General features: G+C 36.4%; 1 protein-coding gene across 3 annotated transcripts in view; it reads right to left on the reverse strand.

Moving 5' to 3' along the window:
* The window catches only part of TMEM245 (transmembrane protein 245), an 85,755-nt gene that overhangs the window by 36,017 nt on the left and 24,697 nt on the right, over nt 1–25,041 (reverse strand). For 2 of the 3 annotated variants that reach the window (XM_065052825.1, XM_065052827.1), the window contains 7 exons: nt 24,371–24,540; nt 19,535–19,558; nt 13,348–13,452; nt 12,028–12,110; nt 10,675–10,765; nt 9,799–9,897; nt 6,562–6,693 (listed from right to left, as the gene is read on the reverse strand). In XM_065052825.1, the coding sequence (XP_064908897.1) occupies nt 6,562–6,693; nt 9,799–9,897; nt 10,675–10,765; nt 12,028–12,110; nt 13,348–13,452; nt 19,535–19,558; nt 24,371–24,540 (704 nt within the window). The remainder of the gene's footprint in view (nt 1–6,561; nt 6,694–9,798; nt 9,898–10,674; nt 10,766–12,027; nt 12,111–13,347; nt 13,453–19,534; nt 19,559–24,370; nt 24,541–25,041) is intronic. The other variant, XM_065052826.1, reaches the window with a different exon arrangement.

The following is a 25,041-nucleotide window of genomic DNA, read 5'->3' on the forward strand; positions in this document are numbered from 1 at the left end:
CTTGTGATTTTGAGAAGGGGTACATCAGTTAGTCAAGCAATTATGGGAAATAAATCAAACAATGCTAGACAATCTATTAAATTTTGTACTGTTTAGGAAACTGATTGCTTATTAGTTAAAGCGTGGTTTTGAGACATGCCTTTAAACACAGAATACCCACTATTGCCAAATTAGTTTATGTATGGAAGCAGACGCATCAATCTGAATAGAGCAACAACTTCATGAGACATTACGAACATTAATACATGACACAAGGAGGCATCCTAAATGCACGCATCATCATTTTGTAACAAATATTTCATTCAGAAGAAATACAGTAAGCATGTATTAGCCAAACTGATTCAAACAAAGAAAAGAAGCAAGGTTACAAATAAAAAGTTGTAAGTTCTTTCAGACTAATATCACTGGAAAAACTGTAGAAGTTCTGCCACAAAAGCCCTTCTCTAGGTTCAAAGCTGTAAATGAAGAATTCAAAGCTAGCAAACAGTTACTCTGTTACTCTTGATTTAATGAATACCTTAATCAGTTAGACTCAACTGAAACAAACAAAACAAACACCAGTAGTTGGCATTTGTAGAGCAGACAAAAGAGTGTGAGCCAAGTGATCGCCTCTCCTTTGGAACTGAGTGAAACATATAGAAAATAATTTATTAAGCATTAACTTGGGAAGGAATAAGTGCTAGGGGAAGTGACAGGGAATTACAACACATAGTAAAACCAGAAAGATCTACTTAGTGCATGCTTCTTACTATTTAATGGCAATTATTAATTTTAAGGCTCATCTTCTGAACAGATTTTATTAGTGTCTCTTGAGAATTCAAGTGAGGTTACAAGAGGATATTCTACTGAAAAATATTCACTCACTGGTACCCGTTCCTTCTTCTATGGATTAAAAATTAATTTTGGGGGTGCAGCAGTGGTACAAATTCATGCAGCTGCCAGGTACTTTATTAAATGTACATTACACTATAAGGACAGTAAACACAGAGAACAGTGATTTTCAAGGGAACAGTTTGTAGCTAAAGCAGAGCCATTTCCATTGGTACTCAACAAAAAACAGTACTGCCATTGCTGTAAGTTGTATGGTAACTGTGCAAGGCTCCTGTCCCAGCTGTTCAAGCCTGTTACTAGAATTTGGCATGTGAACAGGAGCTTGGTGCCACAGTTCTCCTGTTATGATGTGGAGTTTAATCAAAAAACAGCAGCATAGGTGTTGACAATAGGGACACAAGTTGAAAACAAAGGTCACTGAAACATAAGCAATTCATTGAGGAAGAAGGCATTGAAGATGAACAAACTTAAGAGCCAGGAAAAGACTGCTTTGCTTTAAGAAAACATGGTAGCAACCAAGGAAGGAAAAACAAACAAACAAGCAAACAAAAACGCAAACCAAAACCAACAACCACCAAAAAAAACAAACCAAACAAAAAAAACCCACAAACAAACCAAAACCAAAACCACCAAACAGAAAACACTCAAGCAACAGGACAAGGCACCTGTCATGACCTCGGAAAGTAATGCCTCTCTAAATATCACACAATACTCAGTCCAGGGCAGAGGATGAGGGGTGGGAGTTGCCCAGAAACCAAAACACCTAATAAAAGGACAAGCTCCTTAATTTGAGGAAAGAAGAAATCCTTTTCAGTTCCAGCTTTCCTTATTTAAGAGCTCTTGAGCTTCCTCACTTTGACTTCTATGACTCAGACCATCAAGGATAGTGGATACTGGTGCCAACTACACAGCATCACCACAATGGTGATCTATCCTCACAGTTCATGAAGGATAGGACTGCTAAGGACTGACCACTTTGAATATATAATGATAATTAATAGTTTTTAAACCAAACCATTAGCATGAAGTATGTTGTTAACAAAAATTGGTCTAGTAAAATTTTGGTTTAAAAATTAAAATCAGCCTAATTGATCAGCCTTCTAAATAGCAACCACAGCAATCATTAATTCCCTTCCCCACACCCCATCACTTGCAACATTTCAGCTGAGCTGATATTGGTGAGGGGTTTGGTCCATCTGCTACGAGAGAACATACATCTAGTGTGGGCTGGGAAAGTTTCCTTCAAAATAGTATGTTCCTCCAGCATAGGTTGCATTTGTTTATCACTTTCCATAGAAGCTTGAGTCTAAGGAGCTGACAATCAGGAGTATGCAATTGCAGTTACTATGAATGCAGTTATCAGGTGGTTCAATCAATATTGGGAATGGTTCTCCTAGAAGAACATCCTTGTTACATACAGTCATTGATCAGAACTGTTGAACTACTGTTGAACTGCATGTAATGCTCTTAGCCATCCAAGGTATACTAGTGGCTACTTAAATGGGCCAATACCTGAAAGCAAGGTTTAAAAGGCACTTGACCAAAAGAAATTATTTGCTGAGAACTTCAAGCCAACAAACTTCTGGAAGCCAGGTAGATTATTGTACCTAATTTGATCATAGAGATCATTAACAGATTTATAAAGGGAATAAAACTGAACACGAAGAGGTATTAGGAAAAAAACTTGTCTTTCTCCGTACTTTTTTCTGTTCAGAAACACGTACCATCCTGACTCGAAAACGACAGCAACAGACCAAGTCCATAAACCTTTAAGGTAAAAGGCAAGCAGTGGGCTCTGTGAAAAATAATACAGCACACACAAGATCAAAGGCTTCTTGCTCCAGTTAAAAGCTGATTTCCAAACAAACGTTTACCCATAAAGTTCTGGGCTAACCCTTCAGGGCTCCACAGCTTGTTGTTAAAAAACATCTTTGCTTGACCATTACATGAAACAGAGACAAAACAGTAACAGAAAAAGGACTATCTTCCAGCATTGTATCTTTGTCTTTCTGATCATAATTAAATTGACTCCTACTCTAAAAATATGCATAAGGTTGAATTTCACCTGCCCTGAAAAAAACAACACCCATGATGAAGAGGAGAACAGCAAACCTCTGAACGCTTACCTTACTAGGAAAAAAAAATGCATGGCAGTTGAATTATTACTGAAGAACGTATTGTAATAGCTATAAACTTAGGGAATTACTCAAAGAAACTCTCATGGCCACAGAAAATATTAGGATATGTGGTAACTCAGTGAAATATTTGAGGAATTGACTTGATTTGGAACACACAGATCAGTCATGCTAAGGGCACGGATTGAGAAGCTTAACTGAGCTGAAGCTCGCTGTGGATGTCTTAATGGAAGGTCTTCTGTCTTCCTGTCTGAGAAATCTCTGAATGAGATACTGGCTGCTGGTGCAATGATGAGTTTTCTTGTGCAAGAAGCAAAAATGATCAATTAAAGGAGACATTAGCAATGTCTCATAGACCATCAATGGAGCTCTGAGTGATCATTCACAGATTTAGCCAGCAGCGGTTTACTTTTTCAAGTTTCAAGCCTTCAATAAATGGAGGGAAAAGGTATGAATAGAAGAGCAGGTGACTCAGGAAGGAATGAGCTTTTTAATTTTTCAGAAATTAGATCTTCATAGTCCAGCTATGTACTGCATATTTTATTCATCTGAACAACCTTGGAATAAAGCAAGGGTTGCAAAAATCAAGACATAGTGAGGATCCACTCTAGTTTTTTCCCCGAACGAAGAACAGGATGAAATAAACTCCACTTCAGAAACACATCACTGGATAAACTGGTTTATAACACTACTGCTTCTCAAGAATACCAGAAAAATCCAAAACTGAAAGACAGCAGGGCTGCTAACACCAAATCGTTTAGAAAAAGGCTAATTATTTGGAAAAGCTTATCTTCATTTTAAATCTTCAAGCAATTTACATGTTTTTAAAGTAATTTACAATTACTTTAAATCTGTCTACATCAAACTAGAGCTAAGCATATATACTATAATGAACAGCACAGTTTGAGGGTGGTACAGAAGTCATCTGTGCTTTATCTGATACTCAAAGTACCAAATCAATGCATATTGTTACAAATCAAATGAATGCCAGTAATTCCCCAGTACAGCTGTACCTGCGATTTAATTAGATGCTTCCAACTCCAATATGAAAGTTTCTTCCACTATGGAAAAAGCCTGAAGTGAAACACACACATTTGTCTTCTTTCACGTTTTTCTTACAGCAAATGCTCCTTCTCTTACTAAAGAGGATGAACACTACCTATGATTTCCATCAATGGAAAAGAGCTTAACTGCTTGGGATTGCAATATGACACCATCAAATAGCTGTGATTTCAGAGAACAGAGTCATCAGTACTATTCCAAAATATTTCAAAAAGCCAAGGGGCTAGCAAGACATTTATTCTATGGTAAACTCTAGCCTAATCTACGCATATGTATTTATTACATATAAGTAGTGTAATCTTAGTTTATTCTTTTCCAAAGGTGGACGAAATCTCACTATAACATATTCACATATTCTTTACAGTTATCTCATTGTATTTAAATGGTTTGTGTTTTTAAAAAAAATTGTCAAAGCAGTTTTGGGACTGTGTCTTGCTATATTTTTAAGAAGTGCCAGGTTAGCATTGATTTCAAGTGTCCAAATGCAGAAACATCCTACAGTTTGAATTATTATTTAACCTCCCCACAATCTCCCATCATACACAACAGGCACACACAAAAAAATTCTCACTTAAAGTCCCACAAAATACAAAAAGCAAACAAAAAAGCCAAAAAACCCCAAACCAAACAGGAAGTCCACCCAAAAGAAAGGAAACTCCCCAAAAGAACCCCCCTCAAAAGCACCCACATAATTTAAAATATTGATCCTTCCCAATTCAGTATGCCATTCTAATAACTCATTTTTCCTATTGAAAATACCAAGAGAAAGATTTTCATGCTCTGATAAAAACATAAATCCTGAATACAGTAACTTTCTACTGTACCCTAGGGTAGGTGAGATATTTGCTTAGAAACACCAGACTGAAGTCAAAATTACTCTTATTTTTATCATCTCTGAGTTTTAATGACTTAAACAAGTACAGAAATCACATTTTCCTAAATTTTAATTTGAAATACCAGTGTTGAGTAATATTTATGCAATGCATTGTGTATGAAAAAGCCAGCAAAGAAAATGCTGCCCAGTAAGGATGTGAAATCAGGATTTAGAGCTATATACTAAGCAGACTGGTTTACAGTCTGTCAGTAAGGACATGAGTGTACGGAGGAAAAAGGACAGGTGTTTCCCCACAGCTGATGAGTAATGAGTTCATGGAAATAAACAGGAAAGCAAGTCAACTGCTGGCACTTTTTTCCCTGAGCTTCTAAACCAGATTTTAGAAGTAAAGCGAAGCAGGCTAGCTAGATGAAAATTTTAATACTAATGTATTTCAGTCTTAAATATTTATTATCTTTACACTATTTCCTGCATTATTCTAGCCTATTTAGATTACTGATGCACACTTATCATCATGGTTTCTGAGCACTGTGTAGCAATGCTGAAAATGGCATGTCCAGAACCTACTTATTGTGTAGTTACTCCTCCGTCTCTCCCTCTTGCCTACAAGGAAACTCCACATTGATTTTAAATGATGACGTGTTGTGCATTTTTGTAACTCTTCCTCAAGCATGTACGGTCAATTTTGAGAAAACGTTAAGAAAATTCCACCATTAACTGAAAAAGGGTTCACTGCAATAAAAAGTTTCCAATTTTCTTGACTCACACCATCTTCTATGATAGAAACTGTAACCATTTAAGCAGCAGTTGAGAGAGGAAAGAAAAAGCACAAATGCTCATCAGTCTAAACCAAGTATTTGCCTTGAGGCAAATACTAACCTGTCTGTGGATGCAATTAAAGTTATGTTGTGAATTAGGTATAAATAATATTCTTCCAAAATGGATAAGTAATAACCAGAAGATACTTCCCAGTTTATGACAACAGCTGAAGTCAAAGATTAACTATATCAGAGACTTGTTCTGTATATTATTAGTATAGCAGTAATTAATATTTCAGACTTAATATCATTTTTAGAGAAATGTAGTTGCTTCAGTTTGGATTGCTTTCAATGCTTTTTTCTCATGAGGTAAAAGGTCCAGTGCATTAATTCAGGAATTCACAGAGTGCAAAACATTAATTTCATTCTCCACAGAACTTCCATGCAAGAAAGGAGAAATAAGCTGCTTTCAACCCAATGAACAATACTTTGAGGGGAAAAAAAAATAAGGATTATATATATATATTTTTTGTTTGTTTCCACAAACTCTCGGTCCATAGCTTCTTCAACTATAACCTAGATAAACTGGTCTCTTTTTTAAAAAAATAAATGCTACCTAATACAAAGCATTTAAAACCAGCTTGCAGGTGACACAGGTAACACTCCTACAGTAACAATCTCTCTCAAGAATAAATCTGGGAACTTAGTACTAATGAAGGTGCTGAAATCAGGAAGCTTATTCATCACAAACAGTTTGGTTTATAGTATGGTTACATCCTAAGTAGGTTTGCTGTAATTGCTTAGGTTATTATAAGTAACAGCAACTGTCTTTCCATAATTTTCCATGTACTTGAACCCATAACCTTAGCAGTAGTCTAAGGAGGAATTGTTACCAGCTAAAAATGAGACCAATTTCATAATAAGGGCAAACAATACATACCGAAAGAAATGTTTCAATGTTTTCATGAACAAATGATGCAACATCTTGCCAGTCCAGAATATCACCAAGCCAGCTGTTTTGTCGATTTATGTGCCATTTGTGTCCTTTGTGTCTTCCAGAATGTGTTACATTCTTAAAAAGAGAGACAAAGACGTCAAGAAAACGAACATTTGAATAACTCAGATATGAGAAAGCCAAAGATTAACATTTTCTTAATGAGGAACAGATCAATCAAACATCCAAATACTTAGAGCTCTGTTAATTGGCATACTCAAAAATACCTGGGAGTACTCTGTACACTGGAAAAATTAAAATCTGGCAGATAATCATAGTTAATTATCCCAAATAATTACAGTTCTGTATATTGTACTGATTCACCTCAGATAAACATTAGCTTTACTGCTTGACTGTTGCAATGGTGTCCATCTTGCTCTTTATGAAAGCACACAAGAGAGAAGTAACAATTTCAGTTATTGCCTACATAATTTACTATTCGCAACATACAACTTCTGCCAGTAGAACCCACCACAGAAAATACAAGCAGAAGTCAAACCAATTAGTCTTCTCACAATTACTGTCTACTTCTCCACTGGCAATGTTCAGTCATGCAAAAGCTAGAAGCTAAACTGGAAGCACAAGGATTTCATCTGATTACGCAGCTTTGTAACTACAACACATCTAGACAACAGGAAATGGGCATAACCACAACTGATTTCTTAAGTAGCTACAACCTAATTAGGAAGTTGCTTGTTGTCCAACTAAACCACACCTGATCACAGACTAGCATGAGACTGACCCAGCTTGGGACTATGACAAATGTTTCAGAGAAGGATGTCAAAATTCTGCCGTAAGCAAGTCTAAGCAAACACACTAACTACAACAGATCTCATCCTACTCTTCAATAGCAAGAGACTCCTCAAGCTCTCAGCTCTGATGTTTACATAAGCATCCCACTATTTCTGTGAAAATTTTCCAACAATTTGAAACCTTACCAGCCTGCATTCGTAATGACATCTTTTTTGGCATACATGGCAAGCAGTATTCCAAATGAAGTCCCTGCACCGATTTATCTAAGAGAATTACATTTTTTGCTTATTACGAATTCTCCCTAAATGGATTGTTACACGTTACTATGCACAACTAGCAACGCTCTTTAACAATCCACAGCAACACAGAGAACTTTCTTCTGAGCTGGCAGTCTATTTAGAGCAGAAACATATAAGTGTCAAAAATCTTCCTCCAGTAGGACTTCTGTATTTGTGAACTGTATCAAGAACCTATTTCCCATTCATGTAGCTCTACTTTCAAAGACAGCTCCCACCATTAACTCGCAGAATCAGGTATCATTTGCCAATTTTTTAACATTGTCATTAATACACATTTAAAGTTCACTGTTTTTCAGCAACTATACTGGTGTAACACCTAAGGCCTCAGATATTGATAAATAAGGGACTAAAACTGTCAACTGGTTCGTCCTGAACAAAGTCACTAGATCTTAAAAACAAAACTCCACACCTGAATGGACTTGGAAGAAGAGATTCGTGTCCTTGAAAAAGACACCTTGATTGCAGAGTTAGGCCCTCAGCTTCCAAGTGGTCTATTATTCTATGTTACTTCATTGGGTACATAGACACAATGATATCTGATCTATCACAACATTCCTAGAACTTGTTGACATACACACCATTTGCAACCTACTGATCTTCTGAGAAAGAAGCAGATAATGGTTGAATTCACATTTTGTTGGCGGTCCTTCCTCAATTCTACAGCTTTCACAGAAGACTATCACCTGAGCCTGGGTTCTTCAGTCACCTACAGACTACAGCAAAACTACGCAGGCCTCAAAATGAAGTGTAATTATTATGCCCATACAACTGAAATAGTTGAAATAACCTGAAAGCTGTACTGGGAGAGTTAGATATGACACAGATGTCCTCCACACTGCACTATCATCTCATATACCAGTTTTCAGATACACCAAAGGACCATGCAAGGCTATTGCAGTATTACAGAAAGAAATGCCCAGGTGCAAAGCACTCGGGTGAAACATTTATGTGGATGCAGAGTGCAACAGAAGGAACAAGGTTAGAAATCTACTCTGGAGGAGATACTTGCAGCCCACAGACAACTGGTTGCAGCCTAGCATGCGAATGGTAACATTGGGTCTCTAATATGCAAACAGCAGCCAGGGTAACAGACTGCAAGATTGAAGGCAGCGAGCATCAGTGCGTTCCTGCAGCTTCTTCTGCCATTTTGGTGGCAGAACCACCTGGCATGCAGGTTAGATTAGTAACAGCAACACATTTATCAGTGTAACTGTATCAAAAATAGTCACATTTCTTGGTTAAGCATTCAGCGCTGAATACTCCAAACTGCTTAAGGCCAGCAAGATCTATTGTAGATAGAGCTTCAATTTCTCCTGCGTGGTCCCATGTTCTTCAGAGTCATGTTATCTCTCCACATGCTCTTCAACACCATTATCTTGTCACAAAAATAAACTGATTCTTTCCCCTGCTATTTTGACTACTATATTAAAATTCTTCCTTCAGAGTAAGAGAACTTGAAACTTGAGAGGTAATTTAAAAATGACTGTATAAAGAAAAATGTTAATATACTATAATTGCGATTATTTAAATATAGAGAAGTATTTCAAGGATATGACTTCTGGATTTCGATATTTCCATTGAAGCATGCCTAACAAATTGCTTGATTTTTAATTTAAAAAGCAAACAGCATTGGAAGCATGAAAATGATTTAACTCTTATGACCTTTTCAAGATTCAGTGTGCAGAACCTACTACAGAATGGTTAGTACATTGCATTGTAAGAAACTTAGCAAAATGATAATTTTTCTCAAAATTTCCAATTAATAAAAGTTACACAATCAGGCAGAATACCAGTTTCCTTTTCCTAATCCCTCAAGATCACAAAAAAATAACAGAAAACTGTAAGCTATGAAATACTAAACATAAAAGGTGAGCAAAAAAGTGTAAATTAAATGGCGTACATAAAAACACATAACTACTTAAGTGAAGGACATGGTTCTGGCTATACTTGAACTGTGACTGAAGAATGATCTGTCTTACACACTTGACATTTTTATCAGCTTTTTATTATGACCTTTACTCAGCATTCCACCTGTTTTCTAATCTCTTTCTCAGAAATGCATACTTAGCATAATTACCTCAAAGCATTAAGTGATAAGTTTATATAAATACCATTTGAATAAGTTACCCACCTTCACAAACCAAGAGTGATAAAGCCTGTCCCAGAGCTCTAGCACTTGTTTTTCAATCACAGCGGTGTTATTCACTTTTTCTCCTAAAATCTTATGGAGCTAAAACATATAGAAATCTTTTATTATACAGGACAGAATGAAGCTGGCATCTACTGACAAACTCCAAGCTAGAAGAGTCACATAAGATTGTCAGTAAAAGCATGGCTCAAACCCAAATGATTAGAACAGCTGAGTATCAGTACGGAATACACAGTTCAGACAATATGGTTCACAACATGAAGATTTTGTCTGCAAAAAACATTCTGTTGCACTTCTTTCTGCACTGAAAGACGAAGGCTGTCTCTAAAATGTTTAATCGAAAATCCTTGATAACCTTTAGAGTAAATAATTCAAATAATTTGAGATGTGTGGTAGATACAAAAATGCATAAATAAGAATCTTGGTAAATTCTCCTGAAGAAAGTTAACTTAAAAAAAATCATAATATTTCTAAAAATCCAATCTACCACATGCAGCCCACGTAGAAATTAGAATAGTGGTGCCGAAAAAAATGTCTCAATTGCCCACAACTGGACAGCTAAAGACAGAAGAAAAATATTAGTCATCTTTAATTGATGTATTTTCATTGGCAATCTTATTTTAATAAGAGATTTTTCAGCTCTTAAAAAGAAATATTCCTCTGAGCAGAAAAGACTACTGAAATCACACCCAGCCTTCCTTCAACTCACAAACTGGAGAGTGGAAGGAACAGATCTGCTAACAAAATTGTTAACCACACAGAAGAGAATCACTGAGAAAAAAACTTTTTATTTCTTTTTACTTTTATGAAATACAAGAAATAAAAACATTAAAAAAGGTAGCGGGAGTTCACGCTTACCTTATGTGTAATCCATTCTCGGCCATATTGGTATACATTATTAGCTGCTGAATTGAGTGCCTTTTGAATAACCTGGGCCTCTGGAAGCCAGCTATTTTTTTTAGAGAAGGAAAACAAAATTAACTGCTGAATATTTTACCCATTTCATTAAACGAGAAACACATTACAAATTAACATTTTGAAACAACAAACAGTTAATGTTAAATACATATACACTTACTACAACTAGCATATTTTCTTCTACAGATCAAGGAACAGACTTTCTCATAAGCAAAGCACAATTGAATTTGAGGCATATAATTGCATTTGGAATTCTCCAAGGTTCCTGAAACTTCAGTTAAATTGGTATCTCAGCTTTTTCAAAAGAGATCTGCTCTTCAATCTGCATACATGCTATTCACACTACATTCTTACAAATTTTCTTACTGTTCTAGTTTTCTGAAAATACTATATGAAGCAGTCTCATCGAGCTGCAAAGATAATCTTCTGAAATATGAGCTGAATGTAAATTGTTAACCTAGGTTCCCTGAAAAAGCAACCAGATGAAGCAACAGGTTTAGGTACCAGTTACTCCTACATCCCCACCGAACTATCTGCTCTTGAATTTCTTCAGTGATTCATGTCACTTTCAAGCAATGGAGCTACTGAGCTGCCAGCATTTCAGCACTTGGGAACACAGGGCACACGTTTTCTGCCTTGATTTTCTTTCTACATCATGATTCAATGGCACATGTTGAGCCCCTCTAAAACAAGAAAGCATTCAGGAAATAGAACTGCTGTGTTCGTTCGCCTGACTGAACATCAACATGGAAGCTTTTCTGTCTGTCTAACCCTTCAGAAAGGTTCTGCATTGGCAGAACTCTCCCCGCCCACCCTTCTCTCCACCATCGAACCATTTTTCAGTTAACTCCAAAAACATTTTCTTGAACTCCTATTCCCTCAAAGGCATTCTGCAGCCAGCTCTCTAAACTGAAAAAATAATTGGGCTCATCTCACAACCTTCTACAGAGAACACTCTTTGCCATTACTTTTATTCACAGGTAAAAGAATATTGACCTCTTGATTTTCTGCACTACGCAAGTTTTTTTCTCCAAAACTGTAACTAGAGAAGTTTATACAGCTGTCATTCTCCAAAGTCCAACGAGTCTTCAAATGAGATACCACATTGACAGTCCTCCAGAGTAATGCATGAACACTACTCCTAAATGAGAGTTCAGCTTTTACATTTGTCTGTAATGGTCACTCCCATTTCTGCTCACCTATGGAATTTTTTTTTATTAAAAACTATGCAAAAGAGCACCTGGAAGCTTGTTCATCCACCCTATACTATTCGCTTAACTTCAGCATTCTTACTTTGCCCATTCTGGGTGACTGGCTACTGTCTCATTGATCAAGCTGCTTGTGACTTGAATCATGTGAACGCTCTCTTGATGTACCTAAATTAAATATAGAGAGGAGAAATGTTATGTAATGCAAACTAGAACTCTTCCTACATTCATTTTTTTATTGGGGGTGACTAGTCGGTACATTTAAAGAATAACTGTTCCAACACAGACAAGTCATTACAAAGAATGAAGTGCCATTAACCAAAAAAAGTAGTCAATACAAATATCATCAGCCTGTTCTGACAGCTTTGGTCACACACTGTGTGACTAGTAATAGCAAATGGAAATGTAAACCTTACTTCATCTATGGAAAAAAAAAAAAAAATCACCAATACAGCAGTGCTGTTAAGGGAAGTGCTAAAATACAATGCATAGTTTCAGATATCCCTTTTTAGGCCATAGATCAAAGAAATATAAAAATTAATGAATGCTCAGCTCTAACATGACCAATCATCCTATGAAATGGCTCACCAAATTAATTCTTCAATAAGAATGATAAAAGACACCTTTTATAAATACCTTAATGTTATTTTTACGAATATAAGGAGGCTTTAGGCACGAATGTTTGCACAACTTTTAAAGCTTTCAATTTTAAGTAGTCAACATTATATAAGCCTACATTTTGGGTAAAGGAGAACCCATTGATTTCTGTTCTGTAACTGTATTCAAGTCAAACATTCAATCTCCATTGACAGCTTCAAGAACGAACACAGCCCATTAAAAAAAAAAAAAAGGGGGCGAAAAAAGGTACATGAGTGACCTCTTCTGGTGAGCAAAAAAAACCCAACCACAGACAAAAAAATCAGTTCTGAGAACATCTGATCATGAATCTCAGCACATTTAAACTCCAAACAGGATACCATGAAGTTATTACAGGCAATTACACAAACAAATTGACAAATACACCTTAAGCATTTTGCAAATAAGATTCTGATACAATGTAAATTAAAAAGAAAAAAACTCTAAGTGGCTCTGCTGTTGACAAGAAAAGTGTAACAGGATGCAGAAGAAATCTATCCCTGTAATACAAGCTAGTAATTCTTTTACTATAATAAATATTTATTCCCAAGTGTCTATATATTAGTTTTGTCATATATGTAAATAAAGATATAAATACAAACATATAGGTTTTTTTATATATAACAATGGCAACAAGTTCAACTACAGAGCATCTAGTTGCTAAATTTTTCAAAGAATTCTTTAAGCTACACAATTTTGCACAAATATCAATAACTTTCATTCAGCATTTAAAATGACCTCTATGATTACATTCCTTAGAGCACTGTACCTTTGCAGTAAGTAGCAGGGCTAGCAGAAGGGTTCCTATCACTAGCAAAAATATTATGAAAATGCTGATTATTTTATCTAGCATTTTCTCCAACCACACGATCATCTGCGCAGAAAAAAAGAAGAAAAAAAACAAATAATAGCATATAAGTCAATCTTTAATGAAAGCAATGCTATGTGACAGTATTGTTATCTTAATTTACAATCAAAGTGCAAAATCAGGCACTAATCAAACAGCATTTATGCTCAAGCTTGGAGATGAACAATTAACAAGCAATGTTAGCATGATTAAGGTCATGATATGTGATTTTGCAAACGACATTTACACACTACCACAAGACACAGCAAGCTCTCTGCAAAGCAAGCAATAATGCAATATTTACTTACTAGACCTAAAGAAGCTAGCACTCACTACAGCTACAAACCTAGAAAGTTGTCTTTGTTTCTTGTCCTTCAGAGCTTGGAAACTTCCAGACACTGTATGCACAGGACTTGGAAGCTATCAAGGTATACTGTAAAGGACAACCATAACTTTCAAATTTTAATAGCTAATTGGCATCTAAACAACAAATGATGCATTTCTGCAAGTAACCAAATTTTTAAAGCTGCTTATCACCTGCTTAACTGAAATGGGGCTGGAGGTTTCTAGATTATTGAACATCTGGCCAATTATTCAGCATTGACTATTTCTATCCACTGTCAATCTTGAAAGGACGCTCAGCATTAAACATGCATCAGCTAAACCTACTGATACAGGAAACAGGCATGTAAGTTGTTCTGTCAGTTTATGGAAAGGCCCATTGTACACACGTCCACAAACAAATAGCGATACCACTTAAGATTAGAGAAATTCTGATAATGTCATTCAAAATGACAAAACTGCTCAGCCACGCAACTATGCAGAGTGCTCTACAATAGTGCAAGTTGAGTTCTGCCTCATACATATATTGACTGCTTACATAAAAAGCTGGGAAAGGCATCCAAGAATAAACAATTTTTTCTAGCTTCTATGGGTCAAATACCAAGGTTATTTCTACTCCATCTGGCATTACTGCAGAAAAAAAAAGCTGCAGAAGTATAGCTGTAAGATTTGTGCTTTAATAGAACTGAGGTCAAAGCCAATGTGTGGTAGATGAAAGTATTTCCAAGTGAATACAAGCTACACATTCAGCAGCTAGGCTGGTAACCTATTAGTTAGAGATCTCACTAAACTACTAATATGCTTGCTGATGGTTTACATTAGTTCTTTCTCCATTGTTTCCCCTACCCTTACACGTGAAATCGGCCCTGGAACAACTAACTTCCACACACTGCTGTGTGATGATTGAATTGTTTAACACTGAAGCTGTACCTCTTATTTGAAAAAAAAGTAAGGGTTTTTTTTGGTGCTCATCCTGTAGCATCTGAGCAATTAATGTACTTTAAGTCATTATTTTTAAACTTCAGGTTCTTTTACAACAAGCTCCTTGTTTGATCTAAATTAACACAAGGATTATATTCAGCATTTTAGAACTGTTGTTGGAAATTATGAAGAAAACTGGAAGACAGCAAAATCCTTTCAAAAAGAAACAAGGTGTTGACCCAGCAAGTTTTTGCAACAAAATCTGTACTTATATTATGTCCTGTAGAAAGGAATTCAGAGAACCTGACAGAATCCACAGAATCTTTTGTCTTAGATATTAACATTTTTCATCAATACTGAAATATTTCAGCAATCAGAAATGCCTTGCCAGTGCTGGATGGAGGTTACTAGTACTGCTAGTACTAGCAGTACTGCTAGATGGAGTTACCAGTACTACAGCTTTCTGAAAAACTCTGAGTAGCATCTACATGGGGCTGCTACCTGTTTGGAAATAAGACTGAAAACAGGATTTGCTGTGCCTTTCCAAGCCTCACATACATCTAAGCATTATGTAAGAGAAGCAAGAAATAAAAGCCTCTGGTTTAAAGGTCAGAAATTAAAAACACCACTGAAAAATACTGGATGGCCAGGGGATTGAAATTTTATAGTATGGGCTTCAAATTTAAGCTATTAAAAATTAAAGCTGCCATTATTATTTCTTAGTTAACAAAGTTCAAACTAATTGCTATTTACTTTCTAAGGCAGAGATAAAAGTAATCTGCTAGCTAGTCTTACATAAAGCACCCTAATGAGGCTCACTGAATCCAAGAAATTGGAGGTACTGTCAGAAATCTCTAAAAACACCAGCCTCAATGGTTGCGTGAGTGGTATCCAGTAGATGAAACCTCAGTGCAGGTGAAGCTGGATGTTTCACCACAGCAGCAACTACTGGAAGATCAAGCTCCAAAAGATGAGGATGAGGACTCCCTGTGAACTGGAACATGAAGAACAGGGCATCTTTTCTTGACACTCCATACTGTGGGTTGGAGTAAGCCTACACTGCCATTGAGCTGCGGCTGCAGCACACATAACTCCTGAGTCAACTTTAGTCTAGTCACTAAAGTAATGGCAGCACTGGTGTTGTACCCGTACAGGCAGCAGCCGCAGCCATCCAAGCCCACCTTGTGTTTCTTTGGGTCGGTAGCCCAAGCAAGCCAGATGAAAGCTAGCTCTGGTATGCCTGCAGGTACTGCAAATACAGCCCTCACAACAGTCTCGAGGAGATCCAAATTATATAGCTGGTACAGACAAATCACAGGAGAAGACTGCATTGGACTGAGTATTGTACAAGTAAAATCAGATGCACAACATTCATTTAGGACTATATGTACTCCTCCTCCTTTTACTCACTTGCTATTAAACCTCTCTTCCGTCCTCCACGTTAACCCACAACAGTTCCTTAGGAAACACTCACCTTTGCACACTCACGCTAAATAATGCATAGGTGCCATGTTACTGCAGGTAAGCTGGACTGTTAATTCCCTGTGCGCTTGTACTTACCACTGAACCAGGTTCAAACTTTGTTCTTACCCCAGCCTTGCCAGACCCTCATTACACCTTTCCTGTAAACCATGGGCATGCACACAAAGACAAACATACACTAACTAAACACTAGTCATTAGCCAAAGATCATGAAGTTTTAAATTCAGTTCTGAGTTTCTAATCTAAATGTTAGTCAATAGCGGGAAGCTGATGCTGCCACAACACCCAATATTACGCAAAGGTAAAGGAAAGCGACGCTCCTAAGCTACAGAAGGTCACACTTGTAAAACCAAACTGAAATATTACTGATTCATGATAGACTGTCCACAAAAAAACTATCCTTAATTGTCACAGTTTTGAAGGGAAAGGTCTCAACTTCTCTTTTTTTATTATTTTTCAATTTAGCTCACTGTAAAAAAAGTTTTTAAGATGAACTACATTCTGTTAAAATGCTTCTCAACAATTTGCAAATGCTCCCTGCTTTCAATTTTTGGGTGATAATACAAACCAAAATACACTGAGCTGTAATGTAACTACAGCTCATGCTTAACAACTGGGAATCCTACTATTTAAACAAGTTCTCCATGTTATGCGGTATGTTACATCATCTATTAATTCATATTGTCATGTTTCACAATGCATAGCCATCAGAACACTAGTCTGGTACGTTTTATTTATTGCATTACACACACAGTGAAGCATATCTGAACATCTGCTTCAATTATATCTACATAACATCACCAAAAAGGACTATTTTTTTTTCTTTAAACAGCTTCACTATCTACCAGGATTTTTTTCCAAGACATTTCTTAGACTTGTTGACATTTCCTCTCAGTTCAGTTAATATTTGAGGATATCATCTTATTAATATCATCTGAAGAGAAGAAGTGGAAGCCTATAATCAGGACACATCTCAGGGTTACATTGAAATGAGTCAGATGACTAGTTGAGTGAGAAAAGACAGAGAACGGTCTATACGAGATCTCAAGTCTGTTCATACCCGTGTCCCTCCAACAGCAAAATTTAGCAATTCTTTCTAAAGACTCCTGACTTAGACAATGTTATGAAGAATAAACCACGCTAGCCCAACTGAACCTATTCTATATTTTGGGCTACATATACTGTGTTAAACTATGTGGTTATATACTATCCTTGTTTGCCAAAAAAACTCAAAAATTTTCTAGCAGGTCATTGACAGAAGCTCTTAGAACAGGAATAGGAAGAAAAACAAAAAGGTTTATCACTAGCAGCCACAATAAGGCATCATTTCAAATTCTGCCATCTCTAGGCAGTGTATTTTTAGTTTCTTGGTAGATTATCAGAAATTTATCTTGGTGTTCTCAAGCACCTCCCTCCAACGACAGGCAAAAAGGAGAAAGGTGCAAAGGAAGCAGCCTTTTAACTGCTCCCCATGTTCTGTATTACAACTGTCCTTTATTTGCCTCTAGTAGAGTAAGATGTTTTTAAATGTAATTAATTAAAAAAACCCAAACCAAACAAAACTCAACAAAACAAACCCACAAGAACCTGACACAGCTTGCACAGTATTTTTTTACCTTTTTTAAAAATCTCTATTATAATATTATTACTACTTTCTCATGCACTGGGATCAACATCACATGTAACACTACAGGACTTTCAGGATCTCTTCCTATGAAACTGCAAAGTAAAAACCAGTAGTTTTCAAAAATAGCCCCTAGGGACTAAAAAAAATGCTCTTAAGAAACTATATCCACAGAGTAAAGCAAATCTCTAAACTAAAAATAAAATCTAGACATTTTAAAGTTCAAAGCAATTACAGTGAAATTATTTTTGCAACCTATCAATACTATGGAAAAAACTGATCTACATACATGAATTTTCAAACAAGCACATGACAAACTTGGAGCCAGAAAAAAGCAGCCAAGACTAAACTTTTACCTGTGGCCCACTGAACTCAGCTCTTCACCTAAACTGTGCTAACAAACCAATATCTAATAAAAAAAAATTATGAAAGGTTATGGTTACACATATTTACTAATTATAAGTCACTCACATAATGCAAAAATTTCAAAGTCAGGAAGTAAGAATCTAATTTTAAAACAACCAAACTATCTTCAAGGGCAAAAGAACATCCAAAAATTTGCCTTCTTAGTGGATAATTTTAACTGAATCATGAAGCAAGCAACTCTACCTTCTTGTTCAGAAACACAGAAAGATCCCCACCATGTAACCCTGAGTTCACCGATTAAATACTGAAGATCAACCCTTCTAAATTCATTACAGCTGCTCAGCCTGCACACTACATGCAGCCTTATTCCCTACCTGGTTTTCACACATTTTATCACGTACTAGATTTTCATCTTTAAAAATCTGAGGTCCTGCAGAGTCACACATGCTGCAGGTATCCCTCTCGAGCTCTGTGCTGGTTGGAAGCAATGACACTGCCCAAGTCCCAAAGATATCTCTGCTCTGAGGAGTTGTCCAGATTTCAGTCACATGAGGCCAAACATGGACTGAATCAGTTTTAAGTTCCCTTGGCATGACAGTTCCCCGAAGAACAATAAACTCTAGTTGATTAAGATGAACCACAGGAACTGAGGAGTACATTTCATATAAAACACACACCACATGTTTACAAGCCACACAAAAGAAACAATATTTTAGCTATACCAACTGCTTTAATTATATTTTTAAAGATTTTTCTACAAACCCTCACTTCCCTTAAGAGTGATGTTGGATTAGGCAGCTCTGAGACCGTGAGTATTCTCATTTCACTCCTGCTACACTGAATACCACTGAATATACAGGCCAGTCTGACACTTCTAAACTACAAGACTAACAGGACCGACTGAAGCCAGTCAATGCACTATCTGCAAGCACATTCACGGCTTTACAAGTGTGCTTCACCCTCACTACTCCCATGATAATCTGGTTAACTGATGCTTTCTCTGAGCAGCGAACAGCTCTCCCGTCCAGAAGAGAACTGGTTTTGCTATGCATACAAGGGAGAACCAGGTAAAGATCAACTGGTCCTAAATAAAAGTGTCACTAAATCAGACTGTTCGAAAGGCCAGTGTAATATTTCTGCTGTACCGAATACTTGACTATGTGCATTCATTTTAGTAGAAGACAAGAGATCAGGTAGAATTATATGACCTTCAGTAGCTTATATCAAGAGCTGGAGAGAGACACTTGGATGAGAAAACTAAGAAGCAAGGCATGTTAAGGAGTGTGCATGCTGCATAAAAGAAAATAAAACCAAAAAACCTCCCCAAAACCACAGAATCCATTAGTTGGAATCACAATTTTTCTGCTTATTTACCTTCTTATTAAGCCAGTGCCACAGCTTGTCAGTGGCAGGGGGAGATGGGAGAAAGGGAAAAAAAGACAAGAACACAGTGGAAAATCATTGAAAAATGCAGTAATAGAGAGGGGAAATAAAAGCAATGAGAGGCAGGCAAAGTCATCCACAGAATGAAAATGAAATTTTTCCAGACAGAAAGGTAAATTGCAATAGGAAGAAAAGATCATAACTTCTGCTGCATGAATCTAGATTTTACTATTAACATGCACTTTTTGAAACAAAGAGATACATAACAAATAAGAACAACTTTAATGCTATTAGCAGAGCTACCAGCACAATCTGGGTAATTCCAGTTTAATTACACTGAGAGCTAACATTTCAGATTTCAGAGCAGGACTGGTAGAAGTACTTTGAGAAGAGCACTTTACTGAAACACCAAAACTTAACAGGAGATATTTGTTCATTGCATTAATACTCCCATTCAGGCAGTTTCCTATGTATTTCAAAACACTCCTATTATGTTACCTACTGTTAAATTTTATATGTTTTTTTTAGTATCACATTCATATTACAACATTCACATTCAACGGCACAACATAAAATACATAACTAAATCTGATATACACACAACAGCAAATTGTAGATCAAATAAATGTGTGGATTTCCTATCATTTTATTGGTTGTGCAGGAGTTCTTTGCACTTGTCTACAGCCAATTTATCCTTTTGTACTACAGTTATTTTTCCTAACTAATTCTCACCCATACTGCTCATGTACACCCATTTTAGGACCTAGTTTATGTAGGACGATACTCCTAATTCTCGCCATTAGTAATCAGTTAGCAGCATCATCACAACAGCGAAAAGCTTTAACGTTATTCTCCATCTCTGTTAGAGGTTAAGATCAAGTGAGTGAAATTTGTTTCTCCCTGAAAACAAGATCATTGAATGGTCAAATCTAGCATTTTGACTAGTTGCCAGAAATTATATTAGCTCCCAATGAAAGCAAAATGTAAGAACCTTTCAAATAAAATAAAATCTCAGAATGTTAAGTTATATCAGAAGCAAGAAACAGATTTAGAAATAAACATGAACACAGTAAACATTAAAATAAAGTATGTTACAAAGCATCCATTTTTACTACTCATTGAAAGAATCACAGTAATGGAAAGCAATAACAAGGCTTCAAAAGCCTCGAACTGACACAGCAGATTTTGTTCCTATTTCACCTCTTCAACTATGGAATAATTTAATCAGTGAAAAAGGTAGTTTACTGATTCAACAACACACTTTTGCTTTTAACTTTACTTCTGCATATTAAAACCCACTATATATTAGGAAGATACTTAGATCTCATGGCTGTATTTATCCACTTTGCAAATCGAACACAACAAAAGCTAGAGCTCTCTCATTACCCTGAGATTTTAGTAGAATGTGAAAGGAAGTCTTTGGTATTTTTCTATAATTTCAGCCTCCTAGAATTCCGTTATAAATACAGTAACTATAAAGTAACACTATATATAAAAAATACCAATCTTTTTTATTAATGTTTTAGATCATATCTGTGAGGCCCCACCTGCCTATGAACTGATGTTTAAGTAGTTCTACAAATGTAATCAATCTACATTTAAAAATAGGCTACAGCTTAATTCTAATTTTCAAGTCATCCAAAATTAATAACGCTACAGCCACTTGCCCAGTATTTTACTGAACAACCACTCATATCAGACCTTACACGTCTATGGAAGTATTTCCTAGAATAATATATGCACTGGTAGAGATTCTCCCTCTTTTTTGTCCTTGCTTTAACTACACGGTAAACTTGGTACCAGAAGAACCAAACCTTGACTTTACCCGAAGTTCAAAAAAAACTATTACAGTACTCCATACATAAAATTATAGTATGCTATACCAAGAAAAAGCATATAGTAGCTACATGATTCACTGATACTAGCACATTCTAACTAAAAAAGAAAAAGTGTAGTGCATGCTGCTGAACTCCCTCGAAAACTCCAGCCTAAATAAAACTGCCCTTATTAAAGGACAGTCTTTAAAAAAAAAAAAATCAGTGAAACAAATAATTAGTTCTTGACTGCTGATAAGAACACGCATGATATCGTACCTATAAAGCTTTAAGATGTCTTGATGGATGACCACAGAAACTTCCCTACTCTTTCCTCCAGGGAGTCTCTCATATCTGAACCGCTACTTCTGTGGGCTCCATGGGGCAAATGCACAACCAGGGACTAAAGAATATGGTAAGAACAACCTATTTCTACAATTCATATTTAAAGCAGGCCTGCACATACAGGCCCAGCTTGACCTATTGTTTATAAAGAAAATGAAAAACAATGCCCTGCTTTCTTTTGGCTTGATCAGAACTTGAGCTAAAATAAGCCTGCATTTCCAAGATAACTCAAGGTTGATGAATAGTGGGAAAGAAGAAGAGCAGTTCTTTTCTTACTGCTTTTATTTAAGAAACAGACATAATCAGTAAAGCTCAAAGATTTGCACACATAAACAGTACTCCCCCATTATTTATAACAATGCATTGTTTTCTGGATCATCTACACTAGTATCCTAAACTTCATTTGGGAGAAAAAGATGTGCCATTTGAAGATGTCTCATCGTCCTCGCTACCTTTTACTCAAAATTATAACAATTTCCTAACAGGCCATACTACTTTAGAAAGACCAAGGAGTACCACTAGACAAGAAACAGACCTTGTCAATGGCTTGTTGTACTTGGCTAAGAGCACCAATATGTCCTGAGCCTGAGATTCCGCCTCCAGTTAACTTAGTATGCAAAAAAAAAACCAAACAGAAACAAGCCAAACAAACAAAAAATTACTAAGAAGCTTCAGCTCCCAAGAAAGGAAAGCACAAATAAAATATTAAAAAATTAAACATCTAATTGCAAATGGAATCATCCTTCAGTCTTGGTTTCTCACATACCCGCAAATGGTAAGCTCTAACAATTTACTGCATGAATTTCTGGTTTGTGTTTGCATATTTTTATTTCCTCTTCAACAGTGCGTAATTAAGCTAAAATGTCTAAAATGTCTGGTAATCGAATTTAAATACTGCTCATCCATCCTTTCTAAAAAAAAAACTCGCAAGGATGTCATTTTCATTCCTCTCCTTTTCCTGTCCCCGCAAAAATCAAAATTCCCAATATCCTATGTCATTGCTTCCCAAATTCTCAGAGATAAGATGCATCTGTGATCCTACAATAAGCATATCCAGTAGAACTTAAAAGATATGAAAGCATTAGTGTGATAAGCACTGGAAGACCACCTATAATTCCAGCCACCCATGATAAAGCTAGGCGAACTGTAATTAGAATAGGCACAAACAAGGGCAACAGCATCATGCAGAGTATCAAGTGTCCTTATAATGACCAGAAGAGCTTAAATTGCCTTAATACACACAGCACAGACTCAGAAGGAATATGACTGCCACCTAAAAAATGGGGAGGAGAAGGGAGATAGAGAAATGAGTTGTGCTTACACTGTTCTTTTGCTTAGACAAGAACAACATGAATATAAACTGACTTTAAATGCGTGTAAGCTGAAGAGTGGGAAGTTCTGCTGCACATTATGACAAAAGCCCTACCTCCTTTGAGGACAAAAGTCTTAGTGGAATTAGGGAGGATACTATACCACATAGCTACGCAAAACAAGGATGCTAAACTCAACAGCTCATGAAATACAATACATATGACACTGTGTCTAGAGAGTGTTCTTACTGACAAAACAAAAGCTTTAATTGAAAGATTTGTGTAATGTAAGCTTTTATCCGAATATGTTAATACTTTCCACTGCCGTTGGAAACTCCTGTTATCTTGTCCATAGCTATACTCTGAAAAGCTTTTTTCCTTTTTCAAATTCTTCCTTAATGAACTCTGTGAAATTATTACTTATTTCCTACAGTCATTGTAATGCTTTTTTTGACCTTTTGACATCCATTTACCCATAAAATCTGGACTTAAGCTCTTCCTTTTCCTATAGGAATTCAGAGCTATAAATTGGAGATGGATCTGCTGAGGTGCAAATGCTCTGACAAATGTACTTACAGGGTTCAGCTCTTCAGTTATAGGAAGTCTGATGCAATAGCTTTTTCTAAAGCAGAAAATACTTCCACAACACAGTTACAGAAAGCTACTATGAACAAATAATCTATCAGATTAAGTTAAAACTGAGAAGCCTTCATAGATTTTATGGAGCTTTCCAACTCTGCAATTTGCAATGCACATGTGGGTGCATTTTGAGTGGGGGAGAAAGGAGGGGAACACAGAAGCCTTATTCTATGGCATTTCCCAAATAACGTATTCTTCTCTTACAGAGGGAAGCCTCCCTTCTGTACCACCATCCCACCGTGTTCAACAACTATACTTCCACACAGTGTAAGCAAATGTGTTCAAACTAGCTCAGGCCCTACTTACAGAATAAAATGGGTTGCTTTTTCAATTAAGTTTTCATAACAGAAGTAGGAACATCTCATCCTTCAGATTACATCTGACTAAATTTTATTTTAAAGTATTTGTAATCAGGTAGGGTGACTGAACCACGAGAAGTTTGCCTTTCTCAAATAAGGAATCTTCTAAAAGTAACTCAACATTTTAAAAGTGACTTTTGTCAAGCTTTGCATGTAATCATTTAACAAAGTTTAAATGTGTACTTAAGTGTGAATAGTGAAAGAAGAGACACGGTTTAAAATACACCATAAAACAGATACAGTTTTACATGAGAGACATGTCCATTAGTGACAGACATTTATTTTAGAATTAAAGCATTTCAGCATACAGTGAACAGAGAATAAAACTTTCAGGCTGTTTAAGAAAATAAGTAGAAATACCTTACTGTCAAGCTTTAGTATGACTCTTCCAAGCCCTCTGATGGGCCGTGGAGCAAGAGCTTCCTGACGTTCCTTCACAAAATTTTCAACGAGTTGCCACCAACTTTTGCAATGGTTTGCCATGAAGTTCAAAACTCCAAAATGAACCACGAGTTTTTTAAGTGCCCAAACTGTAACCACAAGAAGGAAACGAAGTATTAGAGATATCAGAGGAGCACCCCAAGACTGTGCATCTATTCCATTCTGAAAGACCTATGAAAAAGAAATAAAAATATTCTTGAGTTTTATTTCCCATTAGAAACTGCTTTTAGAATTTTCAAGTGGTTTTAGTATTAATCTCCTCCCTCATTTTACAGCTATGCTTATCCACATGGAATTCAGATGGCAGCAGAAGGTGCCTGCATACTACCCAATCATGCAGCTAACAGACTTGGGCGAGGCCTGGGATAAGCAGGTATCAAGGTGCCATTCCACAATCCCAATACAGTGGATTTATCACATCTTCACACATCGACCACACCAGATAACTACACATAAAATACCACATTCAGAACTTCACAGTATGTTACGCATGAAAGAAAATTTTCAGCCTCAATTCTTAAATTTTAGGCCTTTAGACAGTTAAAGCTGTCTCCTTTAAGAATTGAAAGCAGATCACGCCTAATTTCACA

Source organism: Columba livia, chromosome 2 (assembly GCF_036013475.1).
Source record: "Columba livia isolate bColLiv1 breed racing homer chromosome 2, bColLiv1.pat.W.v2, whole genome shotgun sequence".
Taxonomy (NCBI): Eukaryota; Metazoa; Chordata; class Aves; order Columbiformes; family Columbidae; genus Columba; species Columba livia.